This window comes from Onychostruthus taczanowskii, unplaced genomic scaffold, assembly GCF_017590055.1.
Source record: "Onychostruthus taczanowskii isolate IOZ18803 unplaced genomic scaffold, ASM1759005v1 scaffold9, whole genome shotgun sequence".
Classification (NCBI taxonomy): Eukaryota; Metazoa; Chordata; class Aves; order Passeriformes; family Passeridae; genus Onychostruthus; species Onychostruthus taczanowskii.
In genome coordinates, this window is record NW_024506993.1 from 15,563,712 (window position 1) to 15,587,894 (window position 24,183).

At 41.2% G+C, this 24,183-nt stretch overlaps 1 protein-coding gene across 1 annotated transcript; it reads right to left on the reverse strand.

Moving 5' to 3' along the window:
• Window positions 1-2,569: 2,569 nt before the first annotated feature.
• RFT1 (RFT1 homolog) lies at window positions 2,570-15,931 on the reverse strand. The gene is made up of 13 exons (XM_041426013.1): window positions 15,237-15,931; window positions 15,051-15,136; window positions 14,424-14,540; window positions 12,546-12,735; window positions 11,884-11,985; window positions 10,881-11,015; window positions 10,415-10,493; window positions 10,107-10,157; window positions 9,384-9,514; window positions 8,216-8,360; window positions 7,712-7,817; window positions 6,385-6,634; window positions 2,570-5,538 (listed from the first exon to the last, which is right to left on the reverse strand). The coding sequence occupies exons 1-13, from the start codon at window positions 15,297-15,299 to the stop codon at window positions 5,374-5,376; spliced, it is 1,620 nt and encodes a 539-aa protein (XP_041281947.1). The 5' UTR covers window positions 15,300-15,931; the 3' UTR covers window positions 2,570-5,373.
• Between the last annotated feature and the right edge of the window lie 8,252 nt (window positions 15,932-24,183).

A 24,183-nucleotide genomic window follows, 5' to 3' on the forward strand; every position in this document is an offset into this window, starting at 1 on the left:
GTCAGCCAGAGGACTATTAGTGAGAGTTAATATTGTCACACACTATTGCCTGTATTTTCAATGCATCAATAAACCCTACTTGACCAGCAAAGCTTCACGGGCATACTCTGATTCTTCCAAACAGGTTCTCCTAGTTGCTTAGAGAAGCACTTGAGCAGAGACATGCTTAAAAGTTTTATCTGCAATGACAGAAATGCATTCAGAGAGGGAAGTAGCTCTCAGACTAAAGGCCTCTCCCCAGAGGGACACTCTGTTCCTTGCACATGTACTGTACTCAGCACACTTCCCTTTCCTCATCCCATAACATCTCCTCACCCACACTGAGAGACTGCTAAAAATCATTACACAAATAAGAGAAGACATATGAGTGCACTTTATGGCACTTGTTCCATAAAATTACTCCCAAAAACCCCTTCCATTAGGAAAATAGCATTGCCAAGTCAAGCATCCAGAACAAAAAAGAAACCACAATTGAATTTTTCTCTGCAAGCTTGATTTGCTCCCTCCTCAGTCCATGCTGTCAGGGCTGGCAAACACAACCTTCAGCAAGCTGACCAGCATCTTCCTCAAGCCAGGCCAGGGCAGGGCTCTCGTGATTTTTGCAATGAGACTGGCTAGGCTGACTTTTTACAGAAAAAAGGGACATACCTACAGGAGCTGGTTATGAATGGCTTGCCAACATATGAATTAAACAGCAATCAAACAAAAAAAAGGAGTTGAAGATACTCTTAAGTGATGACAAGGCACTTTCTCACACACAGTGCATGACTATGCCTCAGCTGCTCTCTGAGACACAGGCACATCCCTTCAGAACTTTCCTACTCCTCTCTCCCTAGGGGGGCCACAAAGATGCAAGTCTGGAATATTCCTGCATTTGAGAACGTTAAGAGAACGTTAAGAGAATGTTAAGACCTTGAAGTCTTCTCCCAAACTCTGCTATGTTGTTCCCTTTCTGGAGCAAAAGTGTATCACAAAGAACAAAGCATGATTCTTGTTTACTGCTAGATTAGAACTACTCATACACCTGATGTGTCTTTAAGGACTGCTATCTCTTGGGTTTTTTTTCTTCTTGACACAGCTTTATTTACTTGTCTTATTAAGTGGGCCACGGATATAAAATATCTGCGCTCTCGGTTATGTTCCTTGCCACTTTCTCAGTTCTGTGGGATGGCACAGAACTTTGGAGAAATTATGCCAAACACATTACCCATGACTCAAAAAACCTTGCCAGCAAACAACACAGAGAGCTCTGCCAAAGGCTCACTTACCACATCTAACCAGGAAGTCTGACAAAGGAAAACCCAGAGCTGTGTTACCTTTCCCCACAGCTCCCAGAAAATCCTGCCTTAGCTGCACGGGGGGCACACACTCATCACATGCCATGAACAGAGCTCACTGCAGGGACATGCACTGACAGACACCACTGAAAAGGGGTCACTCCTCCTCCCAGATCCCAGCAGGGCAGTGCATGAAGCACAGCTCAGCTCAGAAAGTAGAGAGAACACACATCTTTCCGTGGAAGCAATCCAAAGTGAAGCAGAGATAAGCACTTCCTATCAGTTCTCTTTAGATCCCCAGCTGCTCACCCTTTTGAGCAGGCCCTGCTGTTTCCAGGGCCCAGCTGTACATCACATGTGCACAGCTTCAAACTTCATTTTCAGCTTATATTGAAAACCAGCTCCATTTCCACAGCACCCTCAGAATGCAGATGAGTTATGCATTTTGTGCTGAACAAAACCATTACAGCTCAGCACATCTCTTGAATCACTGATATGGTTCAAAAAGCCTCATATACCTCTCTTTGGCATTATCTTTGAAATCAGGTAATTAAACCATAAAAAACAAAAAAAATTTGATGTTGAGACAGCAAAAAATACGAAGCCCACAAAAAGAATTTCAAAGTCTACACAGAAGGACTGTTCAGGATCCAAGGAATGACAGGACTGACCTCAAGGCACTCACACAATCCTTCACATGAACTAAGAAGCCAATACCCCTTATGGGTGCTCAGTTGTGGTCAACATTCAAACTTTTATCCATTATCTCTTGTGCCTGCTAAAGCAGATTAACCATTTAGGCAAAGCTTCAAATCCTCATTTCTTTGCCTAAAAAGTGGCTCCCCCTGCCCTAATTAAAAAAAAAAATACTTACAGGACTAGGGAAAAATCAAACAGTTGAACAATTGGTTAATTGGTTAGCTCCCAACAGCAGCATTGTCATTCACAAACTAGTTCAGCTAAAAAATTTCATTAAATATCAGATTTATTCCTGGCCACTGAATCAGTTTTTATCACAATGCATTGTAAAAGCAAACAAAGGAACTTGGCCATTCCAATTCATACAAACAATTTGACAGAAACAAAGAGGGAAACATTTACTATAATGATGCCACATTTCAAAACTACTACAGCAAATTTTAACCATGTGTGTGTGCTAGGAAATGGTGTGTATGTCTAGGTTGATCATTGAATTTACACATAAAATATCCTAGAAAATCCAACCAAATTCAAGCATCAGTTGTACCAATGATATAAATAAAACCCCGATAATCATCAAGTGGAAGACAAAATATAAAGGAAATAAATTTTATTTAGTGTTGCCTTGAAAGTCATTCATCCAAAAACCAAGAAAAACGCACCACAAAGCATGAAATAACCTTTTCCACCAAAGAAAATGTTTCATTCCCCTTTGGCTGAAACTAAAAGATTTCAGAACACTGCAAAACAGCTTCATGACACTTCAGACAGTTGTGCTTTTGACTGATGAACGGGGCTAAAACAAAAGGAAAACACGGTCAAGTTCAATCTCAACTTTGTTCCTGAGTTTGAGACTTCGCTAGTTTAGCAATAAAGCAATTAACAGCTCTGACATTAAGGATCCCACTGATAAATAAGAAACCAGCAGTTTCATAGGTCTCTACTTCCTATATCTCCTTGCTGTTTCCTGCCACATAAAACATTAAAAATAAAACATCCCACATCACAAACACCAGTCAACCATCACTGAGCTGCCTGCAGATGATGTGTAAATGAAGAATGTGTCCTTAATTTGCTAATGAGCAATCATTAAGTCACCTTAAATGTCTTCCCGATTCATAGAAAATAGCACGAGATGTGAGATCTGCCAATATGAAATAAGACAAATCATATTTCCAATATGAAATAACACTAAGTGGTATAAAAATGTATGTTGTCTTTAAATTATTTAATATTATATTAAATAATTCATTTATATTAAATAACATTTATGAGACTACACAGGTCATGTCACTGAACAAGACCTCACATCACCCTACCTATGAGATCACAAGCAGCAGAAGTAATATCAGTGTACAGCTGGGGCTGTAAGAGCAGACAAGGCAGAAGGACTTCAAGCTTCAATTTGGTATGAGAAGTTCTTCCATCTACAAAGCACTTAGGTGCAGGGCTGTACAAAATTTATCATTCCAAGGGTTATAAAAATTCACTGTACAGACTGAGATATTACCACAGTAGGATCCCAAAGGCATACAGGGAAAGACACAGCCCATAGGTTCAATTGTCTTGATTTTTTTGCACTACTAACAAGGAGAAGCAACCATAAAGAAGTTTCAACCCTCTGCAATATTTGAAGCTGTATTTCATAACTAACCCCACAGCAGACAGAAAAGAGTTGAAAAAGCTGTAGGACCATTCAGAAGAGAAAAATGTAAAAGACAAAAACTACTGAATTCAATCAAGAGAACAGAATAATACAGAGTTTGTTTCATTTTGACAGATTTCAAAACAGTGTAAGAAGAATCATCTGCATCTACTCCTTCCAGCCAGGCAATGGAGACAACTGCCCTTGGCTGTGCAAGGCCACTACCTTCCCTTCACTGTCACGTTTTGGCTTCTCTATGGTCATTTTTTAATCACCAAATTCTCATGTAAAGTATCTTTGGCCATGTTTTCCAAGCGGGAATTACCAGAGTTTAGAAAACATTTCTAACTACAAGCTGAAGGCCCTGACACTAGGAAGCATTTCAGCCTGGGCACTGATGGCACCAGAGTGAGCTCCACAATGCCACTGCAGTGAGGTTTTTTTCAGCAGTTTCAGGATCTGCAGAGTTGCTACATAATTAAACTGAAAGCTTTCAACTGCACACGTCTGAGCACACATTTCTCATACCCTGACATTTTTTGGTCCATCGAAGAACTGCAAAGGGAACATTGATCATTATAAACCTGCCACTCGAACATGCTGAAACTGCCCCGTTCAGATCTTAGACCAGCAATACAATATGCCATTAGTACACCTAAACCAGCAGCCTTACATAGAATTTTAGAATTCTGAAAGTCCAAATTTTCATCAATTCCAAAAAAAACCAATCCAGAAGTTGAGACTGAACAAGTAAAGAAATAAGATATGAGGAAAACATTGGAACAAAAGGAACTATTTACTACCCAGTGAAGACATCTTCAATATGCATAATTCCTTGTAAAAAATCTTATTAAATATATTTAACATTCAATTGTACAGACAAAATAATTTTTATTGAGATAAGTTTGTTCATGCTGGCATTTAAAATCCCAGACAAACCCAAAAAACAATGGAATGAAAGCAACAAGTTTTATGAGTAACCTTATGAACTGCACCATTAGTGATTGTACTCAACACCTTCCGCAGACAATGCCCAAAACCTCTTCCAGCTAAGGCTTCAGAGTATTTCTGACAAGTTAATCAATGCCCTCAGACATGAAGGATCTGCTGAATGAAATAATCTCCCAGAGCCAGCAGGGACACACGCTGTGTATTCCATTAATTTACTTGTAAACGTCAGGATCTTCTGTTGCCCGCTTTGCACTTCAAACAGTGACAGCTCAATCCCCCTGCACCACACTGTGTTCTGCTCCACAACACTCACACTGGTGCTGGTCCTTGCTCTAGGGTTCTCCTCAGCTTCTGGGTATTTTTATGGCATTCATTGTTGTGGTTGGTTTTGGGGGTTTTTCCCCTGACCATCTTCTCCCTAGTTAAGCAGCACCCATGCCAAGTAAGAGCCTTCTAAACCACATCAGGCCTTCCCACACTGCCCAGTGGCAGGAAGGGGAGCTCTCTACATGCAGTCTGTCAACCAGGTTATGTCAGGGGGTGCAGCTTAGATCTTCAGAGGCTGTTTGAAGAAAAGCTTAGACAAGAATGATGCATAAAGAGAAAATTATCCACCTCTCTTTTGCTGTACTGACCAGTTCAGAAGACAAAATAATATTCATGTGGCAGTTGTCAACATTGCCACTCCCTTATCAATGCTTCCAAACACATGTGGAAACCTTTTTTCCATACAGATCTTATGGAAAAAACCACAGCCCTTTACTGCACGCACATACAAGAACTGTTCTGCACAGGAGCAGGTCATGTTCCTTTCTTCAGATAGCGGGAGAGGAACTGGCTCCTGACAAAGTGGATGAGCTTGGTCTCTGTGCAGAACATCGTAACCAGGGTTGCTGCAAGGCACAGGGCACCCGTGCTGATGTGGATCAGCCTGGCCATCCAGCCCTTGTCACAGCAGAACAACACCTACAACAAAGAAAGCAAGGCACTGCAGTAAAACCAGCCAGCACAAAGTGCATTTACTGTCACAACAAGAAATAACACCTCAGTCCAACACACCAACATCACCATGAAGCCAAGCGCGGCTGTGCACGTGCACTGACCCTACGATAAATCATCTTCAGGAGTCACAACATTTGCCTTCTTAAGTTCAGCAAAAAATAACCATTCAATAGATATCCTGGAAATGAGGAAGCTGCTGTTATCTGGCATGCAGAAATGTGTTAACTGAGATGACACAAAACTCTTCTGGTGCTATCAGGCAAGTCTGCTACTCTACAGCAACGTATTTTCTAATCAAACTGGAAATCTCCCACTCCAAAATATAAAATTCTCCTTTCTCAGGCATAATGAATTTTCAAGCTGTCAAATTTTTGTACATTGAAAAGCTCCAATCCCCTTAATAATCAGCCTGCACAATTACCATCTTGTACTGAATAAACGTGTTAAATGTGCTCTTAGCAATTTTTCATTTTCTTCTAGTTTCAGTTATTACTTGCTTTTATTACAGAATTTTTTATGCCAGTTTCTTAATGCCACTGCAAAATTTCCATTGTAAATAACTAACAACATGGGTTAACTACACACAGCAGAAATGTGTTAGATTTTATTTTACTTGCCACATCCACCTTGTACAGGTGGCAGAAAACATTGATACAAAGAATCTCTTAACAATATAGCCTGCCTTTCTGTCATGCAGATTTCCCAGCCGACCCTCAAAAGCCTGTTTTCCTAATGGCACTCCCCTTTTTGTGGACACAAAAGTCACCTGACAGCAGCATGGTCAGTGAGAGCAGAGAGGAAGGAGCTCACCTCTGAGAAAGCAGTGACCACAGCACTGAGGATGTAAACCAGCAGCAGAGCTGGTGAGGGCAGCAGGCCTGTGAGGGGTCTGTGGGTGCTTTCTCTGAAGTAGTGATGGATGTAGTGGGTGCTGTGAGCTATTCTGATGCCCATGTTGAAGCAGTTGGCAAGGATAAAGCCCACACTGCCATACCAGTGGGTCAGGAAATAAGAGATGCACAGAAATATGAAAGACAAGGCCAGCATAACAAAGTTGTACCTAGGAAAAAAAAAAAAAAAATCAGGAAATAAGAGATGCACAGAAATATGAAAGACAAGGCCAACATAACAAAGTTGTACCTAGGGAAAAAAAACCAAAAAGAGGAAATAATTTGACAATGCATGCAGATCCAGCATTCATTTACTAATGATCTTTTATTTTCTAACATCAGTAACAGAATTTCTCTTACCATCCTCTAGCGAAAATAAATTTGAGAAATGAGGATTAAAAAAATCATTTGAAAGAACAGAAAATACATCAAGCAAATTAAACCAAGAACTACATTATGTGAACGAAATTCTATTACACTAATCAGTTGTACACTCATTGCAGAAAACCAAATTTAATAACAATTATTAGTAATGTAAAAACTTGTACATTTTTTGCTATTTTATGTTAGCACTATATTAAAGAAAATGAATGCTCAAGAACAAATCAACACTTTATTTCAATTCTGTTACAAACAGTGACTTGGAAAAGTAGTGCACATTTTAAAGGGTTGTGAAAGCAGCCCTTGCAAAGTCAAAAAAGCTCCTACTTTGATTGTGGAAAATAGACCTCACTCAAATTAATTTGAAAGGGCCACATCAGGGACAGCCTAGACACAGAACCAGGAAATAATCCAGGCTGGAAGGGCTCTCAGGAGGTCACCTAGTCCAACCTCCTACACAGCAGTAAACCACTGGATTCACACCCACAGCTTGGATCATTCCTAAGTGTATGCCCAGTACCTGTACATGAAAAATGTTAACAGTTGCAAATTTTCAATGAGTCAAGTGATTGTCTTAAAAAGTTTAACTTTCTGTGCAGAAAACACAGATTTAAATTATTTTACCAGTTAGTGATGTGCCTAAAGCTAAATTAACAATCTTTATTTCTTAGTTTCTGACTCTTTTTACCCAAACTTTTCAACTTCTGCTAAAGCTTTTACATCTGAATCTAAATGCACACAGCCTAGCAAGGAGTTGCTTTTCTGTGGGGCAGGATATTACTTGTGCCAATTTCAAAGGCACCAATTCCTTCTTAAGGTCAGCACAAATAAATTCACAGGAACATTTTGGAGACACTGTTTCCTACCTGTCCACTTCTTCTTTGCACATTAAGGCAGATGTAAAACATTCTGTTACTCCATTGACAGCAAGAAACAGGACATACAACGAGTAACACCGGAGGAGATTTGGACCTAAAAAACACATTAGAAAGACAAATAGTTAATGATTTCTTTTATCAAACCACTTTGGTTTTACATGTAATGTTAATACTAACAATGGAAATTTAAGTTCATTTGAACAAGTTTCCTGTAGGTTTTACAGGCAGTGATAGTAAGAGATAGAACTTGTAATGTTAATACTAACAATGGAAATTTAAGTTCATTTGAACAAGTTTCCTGTCTAGATATCTTGACAAGAACACAAATAAGCAAGGCGAAGGATTCTGATGAGCAAAACCACAGATTTCAATAGCAGCTTCACAGGAAAAATCCTGCTGATTTATAAAAGATTCATAATAGCTGTAGGGTTTTGGTTTTTGTTTTTTTTCCTAAAGAGTGGTGGGTTTTTTGCCAGGTCTATAAATCTTTACCTGTTCCAGAACTGAGCATTGAGCCTCCATAAATATCCAGAGCCAGCTGAGAATAGGCATAGCCAAAAACAGTGATGGTGAAGCCAATCAGGAGCACAAGTTTCAGCAGCAACTCCAATACATTTGCAGCCATAGCAACATCATCCTGAAAAAAACACAGCAAATCACACGAACCAAAATCAATGTAATAATAGCCACTCGTGCAGAAATGTTCCTTCAGAGAAACAAATCAGTTTGCATCGTGTAAAAAGGTGTGAAACGTATCCTTTGTTATTGAATTATCCACACACATGCTCTTAACTTGCTAACACTTTTTACAGATTTATTATTCCACCATTTTTTTCAGTTCTACACACCAGATAGGTTTTATATCAAACATACAGACACCTCCCTTAGCCCACCACGGACCTGAAGCACAGGATTTAGTTGTGTGCTGATGTGCAATTAGCAGGACTGCTACAGGCTGCCCCTCATGAGTGACCAAGAATATCACTCTGTGGAAAAAAGCACTTATTCATTAATCATCCTCATATAACTCAAACACACAAGAAAAATCCAATTCTTTTCTTCCCAAAGCTGCACTCTTCAGAAACATTATTTAATAGCTATTGATACGTGTAAGTAAATAAAGTACTTCCAGATAGCATTTATTCAATAGATTTCATTATTTAAACAATGGCTTACTACATCTGGAAATACACAGTAGAGTAGGCTTTCCATCACACTGTTTGGAGCAGCTGAGGTTACCTTTATTGATGCAAGGCAGCACTATGCCACTGCATATTATGATTTCTATTTCATTAGCATTTTACCTATTCTCTTTTCTTTTTGGTCCAGTCTGACTCAACATTTTTATTCTCTTCTTTTCAATTTTAACAGCCTCAATACTCAAACACACATTTCTGTCCGTCACACTTCTGTGATGCAACTTATCTGTAACAAAAAACAAGCATTTGACATGTAATTAATCCAAATAAACATACCTGCTTTTGATCCTTTACAGTCTTCCCTCTTTCCAACACTTTAGCAAAAAATACGTAAAAGGATTCTCCTCTTTTCAATTTTAAGAGCCTCAATACTCAAATTTCTGTCCGTCACACTTCTGTGATGCAACTTATCTGTAACAAAAATCAAGCATTTGACATGTAATCAAACCAAATAAACATACCTGCTTTTGATCCTTTACAGTCTTCCCTCTTTCCAACACTTTAGCAAAAAATACGTAAAAGCTCTCCTCAATAGGCAAAAAGATAAACCTGGCCACCAGCGAACCAAGGTTATTCACAATATCATAGACACCTTAAAAAAAAAGGCAATCTCAGAGTTTTAGACATATTTTAATTTCAAGTCTTTAATAACAAGAAGAATTCTGATTTAACACCTCAAAAAAAAGAGAAAACAAGTGGTCTTTAGTGCAACAATGAAGCAGTATTCTCTAAAAATTCTGACAGTCAAGAAACCACAGCTTAAAACTGCAAGGTTTGCTCATGGCAAAGGTAAGACAAAAGCACCAACTAGACAGAAATTAATCTAGAACAGCACCAAACCACATTTAAAATTCTTGCTGTAGAAGAATTTAGAGGATCCTGATAAAGTTCACTGACTAAGAACAGGAATGTAAGGATTTACTGATACAGGAGAAGAGAAAGATATACATCTAATGAACGTCAATGGCAGGGGGGCCGGAACTATATAATCTTGAAGGTCATTTCCAAACCAGGCTGTTCTATAATTCAATTACATTAATAATTCCCTGAAATGCACCTCAAAGGCTTTGAAACATTCTCAGACTTTCAAGCTATCTTCAAACACTTTAAGTCATTTTCAGAACCACATGAAGAGCAGTGACTAAGAAAACTCTGTCACCATTCCACAATACCATCACACTTACCCTGATCTCCAAAATTTAACACGTTCAAAAAAGTCATCACATATCGTTCACCTGTAAGTTCAAAATAAAGAACTTCAGAATAAGCCCCTAAATCTTTCCCAATACTTGTTCAGGCAATTCCAATACTAAGCATTCAAGAGACAAAGTCAAATGGGACAGCACCTAGTTCTGAAAACCTTCAAAAACTCCACTCAGGTTGGCAATCACGCGCTTCATCTTCCCCCACCCAAGCTTTCTGAAGCTTTAAGTCAATTTTGTAAATAGTTTTCTTGAGCCCTCTTCCCTCACACTTCTATGTCAAGCCTCACCCTCTGTCAAAATCTGTTTCAAGAAGGATTGTTTGAAGAAACTCCAAGTCAAGCGTGCTTCCTTCCAGTTCACAAAGGTCTGCAAATAAAAAACCTGAAATGTAACACGTGATTGACATTACAGTAGCAATAGAAAACAGCAAGGCAGTGCAACACTGCAGGGTAGCTCTAACTGTGGTGGTAAGGAAACCCACAATGCCACAGGCATTAACCACTGCAAAATTCAAGCACCAACATCACTGCTCTGGCAAAAACTGATCCCCTTGTTGAAAAGTGCTGTTGCTGCAGACAAAGTACCCATAAGAGCATTCTAGAGAAAATACTAATCAAGATTAGAGTTAGGAAAAAAACATCCAAGGTGTTTAACCTGCCAGTACAATTTCCACCCTCAGTCTAAAAGCAACATCCAAAGTGCCCTCATGTGAGATTTCAAGAAGAAAATCAAGAAACAAATTGCACAACTTACCTCATCTTCCACAAAGCTAGGTAATAGAGCTTTCACTCTAGCAACTGGAAATGACTTCTTTGTGGCTTCAGGAGATCCCAAAAACATCACAAAATAAATTACATAGCACATTACCAGAACACTGGCATATAAAAGCTGGGAAGATCAGGAAGGAGAGAAGAAAATGTGAAATAAAATTAACTTAGAAACGTGGAATTATATACTAGGTGAAAATACAGTGAGAATGAAATGTAAGTAGGTTTTATGCCTACCAAATATTAAATTAGGTAAGGATTTGAACAGTTCTTAAGAATGCTGTTGATCTTTTGATCTTTTTTTTAACCTGTAGCTTATCATAGACCTAAAATGTAAGTAGTTTTTATGCCTACCAAATATTAAACTAGGTAAGGATTTGAACAGTTCTTAAAGAATGCTGTTGATCTTTTGATCTTTTTTTAACCTGTAGCTTATCATAGACCTTTGCTAATTTTCCTGTTTTATTCAGAATTTATGGAACATTGAAGGTCCAATTATGAAGCAATTACTCAATCAAAAATCAAGCTGACAGAGGAGCTACTGCCTACATCTTCACTTGATAGAACATTTCCAATTTCCATCAATTATAAGTGATCTACAACAGCCAGGGCAAAAACTGAAGGAAAAAAATTACCTCTCCTTCATTGTCGTCAAGAAAAAGTTTTAACCTGAATTAATTGCACTTGATTAGCACCTTCTGATAAGGTAATGCAGGTTGGCAGTACAGGCTGATAAAGTTCTGTGTGATGAGAATAACATAACCTTATTTGCAAGACGTGCCTTCACAGATGGAAGGTGTTTCCTTCTACCTCCCTTTAACTCAATGTCAAAGCACCAAGTCAACAATGAGTATCAGGAAAATACCAAATACAAATTCTAAATCTTAAACCTCCCAGCAGCTTTTTCTCTCAGCTCCCCAAAGTTCTTCAGCAGACTAAATGTCAAAGGAAAATTAAAATTCAGCTGAGAGAGAACAAAGGGAACTTACCTGAGCCAAGGAAAAAATGTAAAGGCCCCATTGAGGATAAAGGATTACTAAAGTAACTGTCAAAATGCATTTTGACACTACTGAAAGGCTTTCAGCAATTACCTTTAAGAAACACAAAACAGAGAAGGGTTATTTTCTGGCAACCTAACCACATACACAAGCTTAAAATTTATATGTTTAATGCACAGAATTGATATAGGAATGTAAGATTTTCAAAGTCAGTATGACTTTATGGCAGTTTCTTTCTGCTGAGCTGGCCAGCTTAGACTGTCATTTCTGTGTAAGTTTTCAATTCTAGCATTTCTAGTTCCTCCATCACAAATTTTCCCAGTCCTTTGTACAGGACATAAGGGAGAAAATTTTGCTTGAGACTATCATAGTCTCAATATTTAATGTAGAATTATGGAAGCAGTGTGTCTCTCCCTCCAACCAAAACCTATGTTTCAGGATTTAAGGATCTTGAAGGTAATAATGTTTAAATAAACCAACTTGCTTGCTTTAATGGGTACCAGTTCCTGGGTATGTTACAAACCAGGCCATGCAGTGCTAAACAGTACACACAGGGCTTTTATATGCTTGAATATACAAAGATCTAAGTCAGTAACCTGTTCTTTTCAGCCAAGATTCCCCCCACATGCACACACCCCATGGACTTTACTAACCTTAAGTCTCACAAACAAATGAGCTTGTGCTAAAACCCAGAATGGCTCTCCCAGGAGTTCAATAATGGCAGAAAGACCAAATGCCACTACACCAGCCTGATAGTGAGGAACCACAGAAGGGTCGGGTACTTCAAGCAAGTGTAGCCAGACTAAGCCCAAGATAAGAGACCAAAAGACACCAAGAGGGACTCTAAAAAGTTAACATAAAAACTAATTAATGGAAATGTTCCTTCAATGGAAATAAAAAAAAAAAAGAAAAAAGAAAAAAAAAACACAAAGGAAAAACAAACAAAAACCCCAAAACACAAAAAACAAAACAATAACAACAAAAAAAAACCTCAAAAAAAAAAAAAGAAAATTAGATTACAATATCACATATGGCCACAATGATTACACAAAAAAAGTCCCTGAGAAATTAAATCCCGCTGTTACCATATTACCATACCAATAATGAATATTTTCCTTTGTAATAAACACCCTTAAGGCACTCTGCAAGACACAGAAAACATTTTCCTGAGTTGTCCATTTTCTACTCCAGACCCATAAGGTCAAATATCTGCATTTTTGTGCCTCAGGACCAAACAATTTTGATCCCACATCAGCCTGCACATCCTGTTCTGCTGATACTGCTTCAGAAACACAGAGCTTCTAGTAGAGTCCATCAAGTTTTGCATCATTGGTGTAAGATATCTTAGACCCTCACACTATCAGACCCCTAAGATATTTCACATCAAGCTCCTAAGATATTTCAGATGCTTCACCAAAGTTAACCTTCATTTCAAGTTATGCTTCTCTACAAGAAAAAGTTTAAAACAAAAAAAGATGCACACAGTCAATGTCATCTCTGTCATTTAGTGCTCGCTTGAAAGGCTATCACACAGCAGAAAGTTGACTGCAGTACAGCTTAGAGAACAGAAACAACACACTTTAAATATTAGTATTAGACCTCTCCCTGACAGGGACAATCCCTCTGCTTTATACCTGGATGCAGATGACCCCACATAACCCCCCATTCCTGGGCCAGATCCAGTTGACAGCTGGGCAGTTCCAGGGAAAGTCAGGTGCCCCAATGGGAGAATACTATTTTATCACGCAGGGGTAGTTTTCAACCGTATCAGGCAGGTAAATTTATTTCCCAGCCCAGCGGGGGTTACACAGCAGCTAGAGCTGACAGAGAGAGCAGAGAGAATCAAGAACCAGAACAAGCCATAAAACCCACTTTATCCTTATCACACTGCAGTGTGTGATTGCTTGTTGCAGCGCCCTGTGGACTTTAAGCTGTTCTGCTATAAACAGCACCACAGCTGAAAGAGCTAACCTTACTTCCTCCTTGTTGTTTAATTCCAACTCTTTCTTTCACCCTTTCACATCTCTGCTACCCAAACACATTTATGTTGCAGGTTCACAAGTGCACATCAGGTAATAAAATCACAAAACTGAGCAGGAACAGGAAGAAAACACAAAGGGCTAGATATTTGTGCAACAGGGATTTCCTTCAACAGCTATGGCATAAATGAAACTCAAGCAACAGAAGAAATGGCAATGGACTTCCTCATGAGCTCCAACAAGAAATCAAGTCCACAAATGTTAAAGCACCAGCAAGGGCTAGATATTTGTGCAACAGGGTTTTCCTTCAACAGCTATGGCCGAAACGAACAAGCAACAGAAGAAATGGCAATGGACTTCCTCATGAGCTCCAACAAGAAATCAAGTCCACAAATGTTAAAGCACCAGAACTGAGCTTCCTACATCAGTCCAGGATCAGAAACTGAGGTTTCTGAAATAATCACCTCAATAAATAAACACTTCCTCTCATTCTGTGAGCTCCCAGACAAAACTGAGAAATTCTAAGGAAGCAAACTTTTAAAGGTATCTTACGTCAGCCACAAGAGATTAATTGTTTTGGTCCAGTTTCTCTTGGCACTCCCACTCAAACAAGCTCTGCGAAATGCCTCCCTGGCAAGGAAGACAACTGTTGAGTACAGCAGAGTCAGCCTAAAGGTGGTGAAAAGGACCAAAAAAAAAAAAAAGAGAGAAAATTATTTTTTTCTATAAACTATAAATCCTTCATGCAGTAGCATCACAGTTTTTACACACAAGTGCCTGGCAGACAAATTCCTACAGGTGTGCAAACATGGTTATATGAGCTAAAATTATCACAATCTCCTAAAAACAGAGAGAAAGTAAATTTGTGTGATGATTCAAATGGCAAGAATACATGCTGCAGACCAAACGTGATGATACAGAGTATATCCTATAGCAAAAGCACATTGTATCTAGCTTTTCCTCCGGAGACTGATGGTTTAAACACAAAAACCAGGCCAGTGCTACCGGTGTTTCAGGCCAAAACAGACCTGGGGAGGCATGAAATGACCTAGCACTGAGACACGGCCAAGAACAGACTGCACAGCATTAATCAGAGCATCGCCAGTGACAGGGCACAGAGCAGCACGGAGCACAAGCTCTGCCCCACAGCCCTCACGGATGCCCTCTGAGTTCCCTCACCTGACATTGACCACGCCGATGAGCTCCCGGGAGAGGTAGCGGAGGGTGAAGGCGTTCAGCCCGAAGGTGACCACCCGGAACAGCACCTGTGAAAGAAGCCGCACGGGAAGCACCTGCGGCGCCCCTCCGAGCAGCAGCAGCAAGAGGAGGAGGAGGAGGAGGAAGGAGGGAGGGGCGGCCCCGCACCTGCAGCAGGGCGCTGGACGAGGCCAGCCGGGCGGTCTGGCCCAGCACGTCCTGCGCCGCCATCGCCCCGCTCCCGCCGCCAGGAAGTGGCGCGGCCGCCGTCGCGCCGGATTCCGTCAGCGGGGCGGTACCGCCCGGCCCGGGCCTGAGGGGACACAGCGGTACCGCCGGGCCCGGCCCTGAGGGGACACGGCGGTACCGCCGGGCCCGGGCCTGAGGGGACACAGCGGTACCGCCGGGCCCGGCCCTGAGGGGACAGGCGGCACCGCCCCAGCCCGGCCCTGAGGGGGACACGGCGGCACCGCCCCAGCCCGGCCCTGAGGGGACACGGCGGCACCGCCCCGCACTGAGGGGACAGGGCACGGAGGGTGGCGCCTGTGACTAAGGGTGAATGGCCAAGAAGTTCAGCCCGCCCGCCAAAACTGAGGCGCAGTGCCACAGCCCCTGTTCCTCCGAAGCCAGCCCAGGATTGCAGCCTGGCTCACGGGAGGAGACGCGGGGTAGATGGGGTAACATTCAACGAGCGCTGTTTTCCGAAGATTGCTGGAAAAGCTTCCGAGTTCCACCAATCCCTTTCTAAACTGAGGGCAAACCCACCAGGCTTCCCTAACCTAAAGAAAAACACAACCAGAACGTAGGGAAAACATTAGGTGCAGGAAGGGGAAAGGATCTTCATTCTGTGGAGGAAAAAAAAAGAAAAACAAAAACCCAACACACACACACTCACCCCAAAAAAAAAATTAAAAAAAAAAAAAAACAACAAAACAAAGAAAAACAAAATCAACCCAAAAAACCCCCTCCACATAAAGCCAAACGCAATTTAATTGCAACAGATTGGGTTTGATAATACAGTGCATTGAAGCCTTCCAAACAGGCAAGACTTTGGACTTAGTGTAAGCCAGGACAGTTCCAGACTATTTTGGATCACTGTTTAGGTAGCGATATATAAAAAGATTCTATCTTTCTATGTTACAGAACATTCCCTTCAGAAGCACGGCACTTCCAGCTCAGAGGTCACATTTTTCTTAGCAATGCTAGAGTTGAACTAAGATTTTTCCTGTCTAACAGCAGCAGCTACAAAAGAGCATGGGGGAGGGAAGTATCTGAGTCCTACTTGATTACAGCTTCTTAGTGACAGACTATGAACAGCAGCAGTTTAAATCAGGGTCTTCAGAGAATCTGAAGGAACAACCAAAATTCTTCAACCTCATGCAAAGCAGCCACCTCTCCATCAATTGTCTTCTGCATGAAACCTCCTCCTCCAAGCCGTTTCACCCACCACTTTATTCCTTCCATGTTCAGAGTAAAGTTTCCCAGGCTGCTTTTTTCCCCCCATTTGGTCATTTTTCCTAATAACATTATTTAAGTAATCTGGAAGTGATGTATAGACGTAGATGGATGTGGCAGAGGAGTATATCCTATGATAAAAAACTGCAAACCGACGAAGGGAAAAAACACCAGGGGGAAAAAAAAAGGGGGGGGATTGTTTTCCCATTGTAAAGATAAGGAAATAGGGAGAGACAGAAGAAACTAACGTGTGTTGAGCTATTGTAGAGAGAGATTTTGAGTTCTAGAAGAGTATTGATTGTAGCTAGAGGGGAGAAAGCACTGCCATTTCCCTCTCCTTTAAGCAGTTCTCCAGTTATCAAATGGGAAAAACAACTACAATATTTGTCCTACTTCAGACTCTGGAATTTGCTCTTGTGGCAGTAAAGGGTGATGGCAGAAATGAAAAAAGACTTCCAGTATGTTATGGTTGTGCTGGTCTCTATAAGGGTGGATGAACTGGGGGGGATTAAAGCCCATTATAAACTACCAGATAAGAACTACCAGATAAGCTAAACAGGGAAACAGAAGTGCAGTTGAGGAGCATGAAGCGTCCACCATAGAACTGTTCAGGGTGGAAAGGACCCTTGAGGTCAAAGAGCCCAGCTGGTAACCGGGCACTGCCAGGCCCACCACTGAACCATGCCCCCAGGCACCACATCTAATTGGTTTGGAAATCCCTCCAGGGATGGTGACTCCACCACCCCCCGAGCAGCCTGTTCCAGTGCGGTTTTGTTGAAGACATTTTTCCTAATATCCAATCTAAATCTCCCCTGGCACAACTTGAGGCTGTTTGCTCTCATCTTATTGCTGGTTACTTCGAAGGAGAGACCAGCACCCACCTGGCTGGAAAAGCCTCCTTTCAGACAGGTGAGTGATAAGGTCTCCCTTGAGCCTCCTCTTCTCCAAGCAGTTATCAGCTGCCTCTGCATCTGCTCCTCATAAGACTGATGCTCCAGACCCCTCAGCCATCTTAATTCCCTTCTCTGGACATGCTCCAGCATCTACCAACACTCCAGTAAGAAGGACTCACGTTATTTTCTCTCTACACGTAAACGTTTCTGTGACAAAAGGGCTAAAACATGAGGATTCACTGTGCTACCTGGAAGCAATGGTCTGACCTTTCCAGGCATCTGCCACAGGCAGCACTAAGTGACAATGAGCGATGTTTTGTTGGACAGTTTGGCTTGTCACCTCATAAAGCCGAAACAGAAACAGCTGCAAAGCCTGAGGGGGGCGGAAAGATAGGAGGAATAACTGTAACTCCAACTGCTTTTTATAGGAGCTGGCTTTGGCACGAGGCGCCTCCAGGCATTGACGCGGTTCGGCCGCGCGGTGGCGGCACCGGCCCCGCCACGGCCGGGCCGGGCCGGGCGCTCCCCGCTCCAGCGGCACCTTCCGAACTCTGGGGCGGGTCCTGTCCGAGCGACAGCCGGAACAGCCCGGCTGGCGATGGAAATGGGACACAGCGCGAGTCCAACTCAGACCAGGAGCAGCATTTCATAGAACAGCCTAGATTGGAAGGGACCTTAAAGCTCAGCTTGTTCCAACCCCCTGCCATGGGCAGGGACACCTTCCATCAGACCAGGTTGCTCCAAGCCCCATCCAAGCTGGCTTTCAACACTTCTGGGATGGGGCAGCCACAGGTTCTTTGGGAAACCTGTGCTATTACCTCACCACCCTCACAGTAAAGAGCTTTTTCCTAATATCTAAACCTACTCTCTGTGTGAAACATTCCCCCTTGTCCTATAGCTCCATGCTCTTAAGTCCCTTTCCATCTTTCCTATAAGTTCCTTTCAGGTATTAGAAGGTCGCCGTTAGGTTACTCCAAAACCTTCTGTTTTCCAGGCAGAAAACCCCATTTCTCTCAGCCTTTCCTTATAGCAGAGGTGCTCCATCCCTCCTTCAGGTATTGGAAGGTCACCGTTAGGTTACCCCAAAACCTTCTGTTTTTCAGGCCAAAAAACCCCATTTCTCTCAGCCTTTCCTTATAGCAGAGGTGCTCCATCCCTCAATTCATCTTGCATCTCGGTGGCCTCCTCTGGACTGTTTCCATATCCTTCCTATGCTGTGGCCCCAAAGCTGGATGCAGTGTTCCGGGTGGTTCTCACCAGAACAGAGCAGAGGGGCAGAATCCCCTCCCTCCCCTGCTGCCCACGCTGCTTTGATGAAGCCCAGGACACAACTGGTTTTTTGGGCTACCAGCAGACACTGCTGGCACATGCCAGCCTCTCATCCACCAGCACCCTCAAGTCCTTTTCAAAACAAACTGACCTATCAGCTAACTTAATTTTATTTACAGCTGTGCCTGAACAGGCTTAACAACTGAGTTGACAGAAAATGCCTGCTTTTAGTAATATAATTTTAGTATAGGTACAAGTTAAAGGAGGACCAAGTTACTGGCACACAGTGTCACAAAATCTTCATGAGAACATGAAGTCAAAACAATTGCTCTCTGATTCCCACAGTAGGCAATGCCCTCTTAAAGCATTCCTGCTTCTTCTCAGCACAACATTCTCCACTTTTGCCTGCCCTGAGACAATGGTTTTTGATGGGATACTCTAAAATAGTTCATTTTTCTTAACAGCAAAGGAGGAAATATTAACTACTACAGAGTGGTAAACTACTATAAACTATTTTTACATACAGAGTTAGTCTGCATCTGAAACTAAACTAGGCTGGATTTTCCTCCAGCACAGACCACACACTCCTTGATTTGGCACAGTGGGACAAATCCCTGGTTTCTTAGATGTGTGTGAAACCTCCATGTCAGAGGGAACCCCTTCAATCTGCACTGAAGTTTAGTTAGTCCAAAAAGACCAGACAATGTATATACAGACCTTAGAATGAGTTGGGACTGTTCCTTCAGAATTTAAAAAACCAAAAATTTTTGTCTTTCAGTAGCTTAGTATCTGTGTTCCACTTGCGGAACTTGGGGTAATTAATTATCCAACTAATATGGAATTTCAGGATGAAAGGTGGACTTTGACTTCAAATCACAACTTTTATATAGACTGACAGTAGCCCAGAAAACTTAAAACCTGTTAAGAACAATTAGAGATCTTCCATAGTATCACCTCCCTCAGAGAGGAATTCCTGTTCTACAAAAATATTTCCCAAAGTAAAGACAAAGTGAGATTGGGAAGCAGGAAACTATTGAACCACTGCAGAACCAAAATCAAATCCAGTATAAAGGGTCATTACAATTTTGTATTTTATTAATCCAAAATCAAATCCAGTATAAAGGATCATTACAATTTTGTATTTTATTAATCCAAATAAATGCTGCCATTTAGAGTTAGCAATATATTTTAATTTCTTCATTTTATTTATGGGTTTCCATTTCCTTTGAGGTCCCTTGAGGAATTAAGCTAGAAAATCAACTGTGCTATGAAATCATAGGCAGCTCTACCTCCTAGAATAGCGCATGATGTAACACAAAATGATAGACTGGGCTGTGAGCTAAAGACTGTAGATTTTTGCAGCTGCTGAAAAAGCTTTCGAGTCAGGACTCATTTTGGAAACGAGCAAAACAAATACTCAAAACCCCTGGTGCTGGCTGAGCAATGTTCTCCCCAGTGCCACCCTGTCCAGCTGCTTCAGTGCACAGAAGATGCCGCAGCCCAGAGGTGCAGCTGCTGCAGCCAGCCCTGCTCGGTGCCCCTGAGGACAGCAGGTCCTGCACTACAGGGAGGTGCACCCTGCTCCTCCCACCCCGCTGCCCTCAGCTCCATTCTGTCCCACGGGTCCCAGCAAAGAGACGAGAGATGCACAGCTGGAGCAGCAGGGCACTGCTCCGCAGGGCTCACTCATCCCAACCCCCCTCCACCCTTTTGAGGGGCAATGGTCCTTAACACAACTGCTCTCCTCTGCTGCAAGTCCACATTTTGCCATTTCATTAATGAGGACAAAATCATTTGTTCTTGGGATGATAAAAGGTCATTTTTCCTATTCTGCTCCGAAGTCTTGTGCCAGCGGAGGCCAAATTATGTTGTCTGGTTTTAGTTTTGTTTCCTTTTCAGAAAGAAAGCATAGAAGACTCAGTGTCTTTGTTCCTGATCATATAAAGCTTCTTCCTTTACAGCAATAACTAGGTTGGGGTCAATGCAAGGAGTCACATGGAGACTTACCAGACTAGGCACTGAATCTCATTAAGCTTCCTTCTCTCCTCTGAGCACCTCTCTTGGGTCAGAGACATATCCAAGCCTGGGGATGCAACATTTCCAGTGCAGTGCAGAACTGCAGGAAGAAAAAGAAGAGAGCCATAGGCCATTTACCAGCAAAGGACACATTTGGAGTTACTGCTGTGCCAGTTTTTCTTCCTTCCAACCAAAGTGTCCCCCAGAGGGCCTTTTAGATTAGTTCCCCATGCCTTGTGTACTGAGTTAATCTCTATGAGCATGTTAAATGGTTAAACAAAAACATGCAATTTTTTTTCCTGGCTGCATTATTAGTTTGGCAAGGATTTCATTTATGTCCTTGCTTTGGGATAAAAGAATAAAGGGACTTTTTGAAGAGTGCAGAGAAGTGGGGTTTTCTTTGATATGCAACATTTGAAAAAACAGCATCTCAGCTTTACAGCATAGGTTTAGACTTTGTAGTGTTTATTTTGCCTCACTCATTTTAATACACTGTTTATATGTAATTTGATAACTGGTTTTGCTGCCTTATCAGTTTCAATTGTAAATTCAACTTTTATTTATTGAAATATTTTACATATAGAGGACTAACACTTTCTTATTCATGAAATAATACAACAAACCGATTTTCTATTAAGGGAAAGGCAAAAAAGTGTAGCAAAAATACAAGTCATAGTAAAATATCATGGATGGGATAGTGCTTCATATTTTTTATAACTGCTAAATAATTGACCTTCATACTTCACAGGCAGATCTTAAGAAATTGTATGTATTGATTAGAAGAGCAAAAACAAGTGTTCTTCACAATGTTGTCTGCTTCCAAAAAGCTTTTTTCTTTTTTTTAACCTTTTCAATTTAGAAATCTGTGGCATTCAACAGACATTTTAAAGATCTACAAAAAAAACCCCCACCTTCTGGTTATTTAATGTGGGGAAGAAATAAATTACAATATTTTGTCACAGAACTGGCAAGCTTCTTGCTTAGAATTCATGCAAAATTAATTCTAAAACACGTACACAATCAATTCTGCACCATCTGAACTGTCCTTTGTGTTCTAAATACTAAGCTTTTTCTTTTTCTGTATATATGTATAAATGTTCAGCTGAGGATGGTTTCTGTCTTGCCTTCTTCAAGGGTAGAAATTACACCCATTTTTGCTAGGATCTGCCTAACAGTCTCTGTCTTACCTGTCACTTGGCTGGCTTAGGAAATTTGCATTAGCCCCTCACTCTGAGCACTGGTAGACAATTTATCTAATTGCTGTGTGCTTTAGAAGCCTATCAATATATGAAATAAGAAAACTACAATGGAACAGCTCTTGATCTTTTTGGAACATTTATCCTGTCAGCAATAATCAGAGAAAAGAAGTTCAATTGCAAATTGTTTCTTTTACCTTGCAAAATCTCACTGCCTTCACTTACTGCTCATGTCAGTTATGCAAACTTCAGCTGTCACTATGATCAGAATTGTTTCTGGAGGCTAGGGTATCCCAAATCCTACCCTGCAAACCTGAATTGCAAAGGTGGTGATGAGCAGGTGCTGAGGCAAAATGTACATTTTCCTCCTTCCTGTGCATTCTGTAAGACGAACCCCGGGGTGCCACTCGCTGCTGCAGGTTTGGTGCCAGTGCATTGCCAGGGAACAGGCAGAAGGGTTTTCTGAGAGCAGCCAGAGCAAAGGTGCAGGAACACATTCTGCAGCTGTGAGCACTTGCACTTGAAAACGCTTTACTAAACAGTGCTTGGCATCTTTGCACTACAAAATCATTCCATGAACTCCAGGCTGCATCCCTTGAGAAAAAATGTACTTCAAAGAGAGAGAGGTGCAAAAAGTCTGCACAAGAGATTTCTGCTTGCTGTAAAAACATGTATAGTCACCAACACTGTTTGCTTCAATAGTCATATAGAAATAAGGCTTTGTTCATTAAAACACTTCACAGTTGCCAAGTATTCAAGCCGAATGACCCTCTTATATTTTAGAATTCAACAAGACGTGTTATTAAACTTGCTTTGGCCTCAGCATGATTTGTTTGTCTATGAAATAACCTTAAGACTTTTAAAATCAACGGTGACAATAACTCAATGAACACAGTAAAATACACACTGTGGAAGGACACAACTGGCAAAAAGCTACTGAAATGCAGATGAGAGGAATTTGGGTTTTGAAAATGCACCGAATACAATGTATTCTTGAAAAATATTCCAGTTTCTCCCTTCTTTTTTTTTTTTTTTTTGAGTCACCTTGAGACTTCTGGGGGAGATGGAGACATGCAAGAGTTGTACTTAACAACCAGCAGGATATGACACAAAAAAGTGGTTTTGCTACTCAAAGTAATTCAGCATCTAGGAGGATAAAAATCACTTCATGCAATGCCTTATAAAGTTTGAGAATGCAGAATTTGTGACTCACCATACACTGCCTTCAAACTATGTTCATACAATATTATATAACACTGTGCACGCTCACCTGTCGAACAGAGTTAATTATGAGTCAGGTATCTCTTCACATCATTCATTTCCTTCTCACTTGAGAGCTGACTTTCATTCTTTACTGAAATAACCCCTCTCACAAGACAGTGATTAGTCTGAAAAATGGATAGAATAAAATACCTTCAGCCCCTTTGTGGGACCTCCTATAGCATTCATGACAACTATAGATAAGTGCAATACATTTTTTGGATTCCTCTTATTCCTTTGTGGCAAAAAAGGAATGTCTTAAATAAGACAATCCCAGCATGTTTACCTATTCAGTTTCAGAAACTCCCACATTATCCTTCAAGATTTAAAATTCACTTTGAGTACAAAACCCTAAAATATTTGGGGAAAAAAAAACTTACTAGGAATATGGGGAGGAGAACTTAACACTGTGCCCAGCAGAGCTCTCTCAATAAAACATAAGGGAAAAGGAAAGCTCCTATTTCACCTTTTAGTAGGAGGTTACCTAAATATATCAAATAAATATATTTGATAGAGGGGAACAATATTGAGCACCAAAATCATCTCTGCCTCTAATCCAGATGTCCATAGATTCAAGTTCCTGAGCTTCACTGCCTCCATCTGGATCGAGAACATGATTTTGTTGGATGTGTCTGTTCAGACAAAATTATTCTCCCCAAGCCCAAGGAGGCTGTCACCTTGAAAGTGCTCTTGTCAGGGCATTAGGAACAAGGCTCTGCCCTCCAAGTTTGGCTGCACTGCCACCCTCTCTGGCTCAGTCTCTAGACTTATATGGAACAAACAAACACAGAATGGCTTAGCTCTGAGGACACCAGCCATCCTCAAACATCACACTTATGGTGACAGAAGAATAGAAAAGACAAATGAGATTACTCATCACATGAGATACACTTCTGCAAGTCTTCAAACACAAGGTCTTGTGTCGTGATAACAACATTAGGGGATTTCCCCACTTTGTCCCTTAAGGAGACTGCAATTTAAAAACTCCCCTCTCCCTTCTCTACTAAATAACCTGCTTTTTTTTCT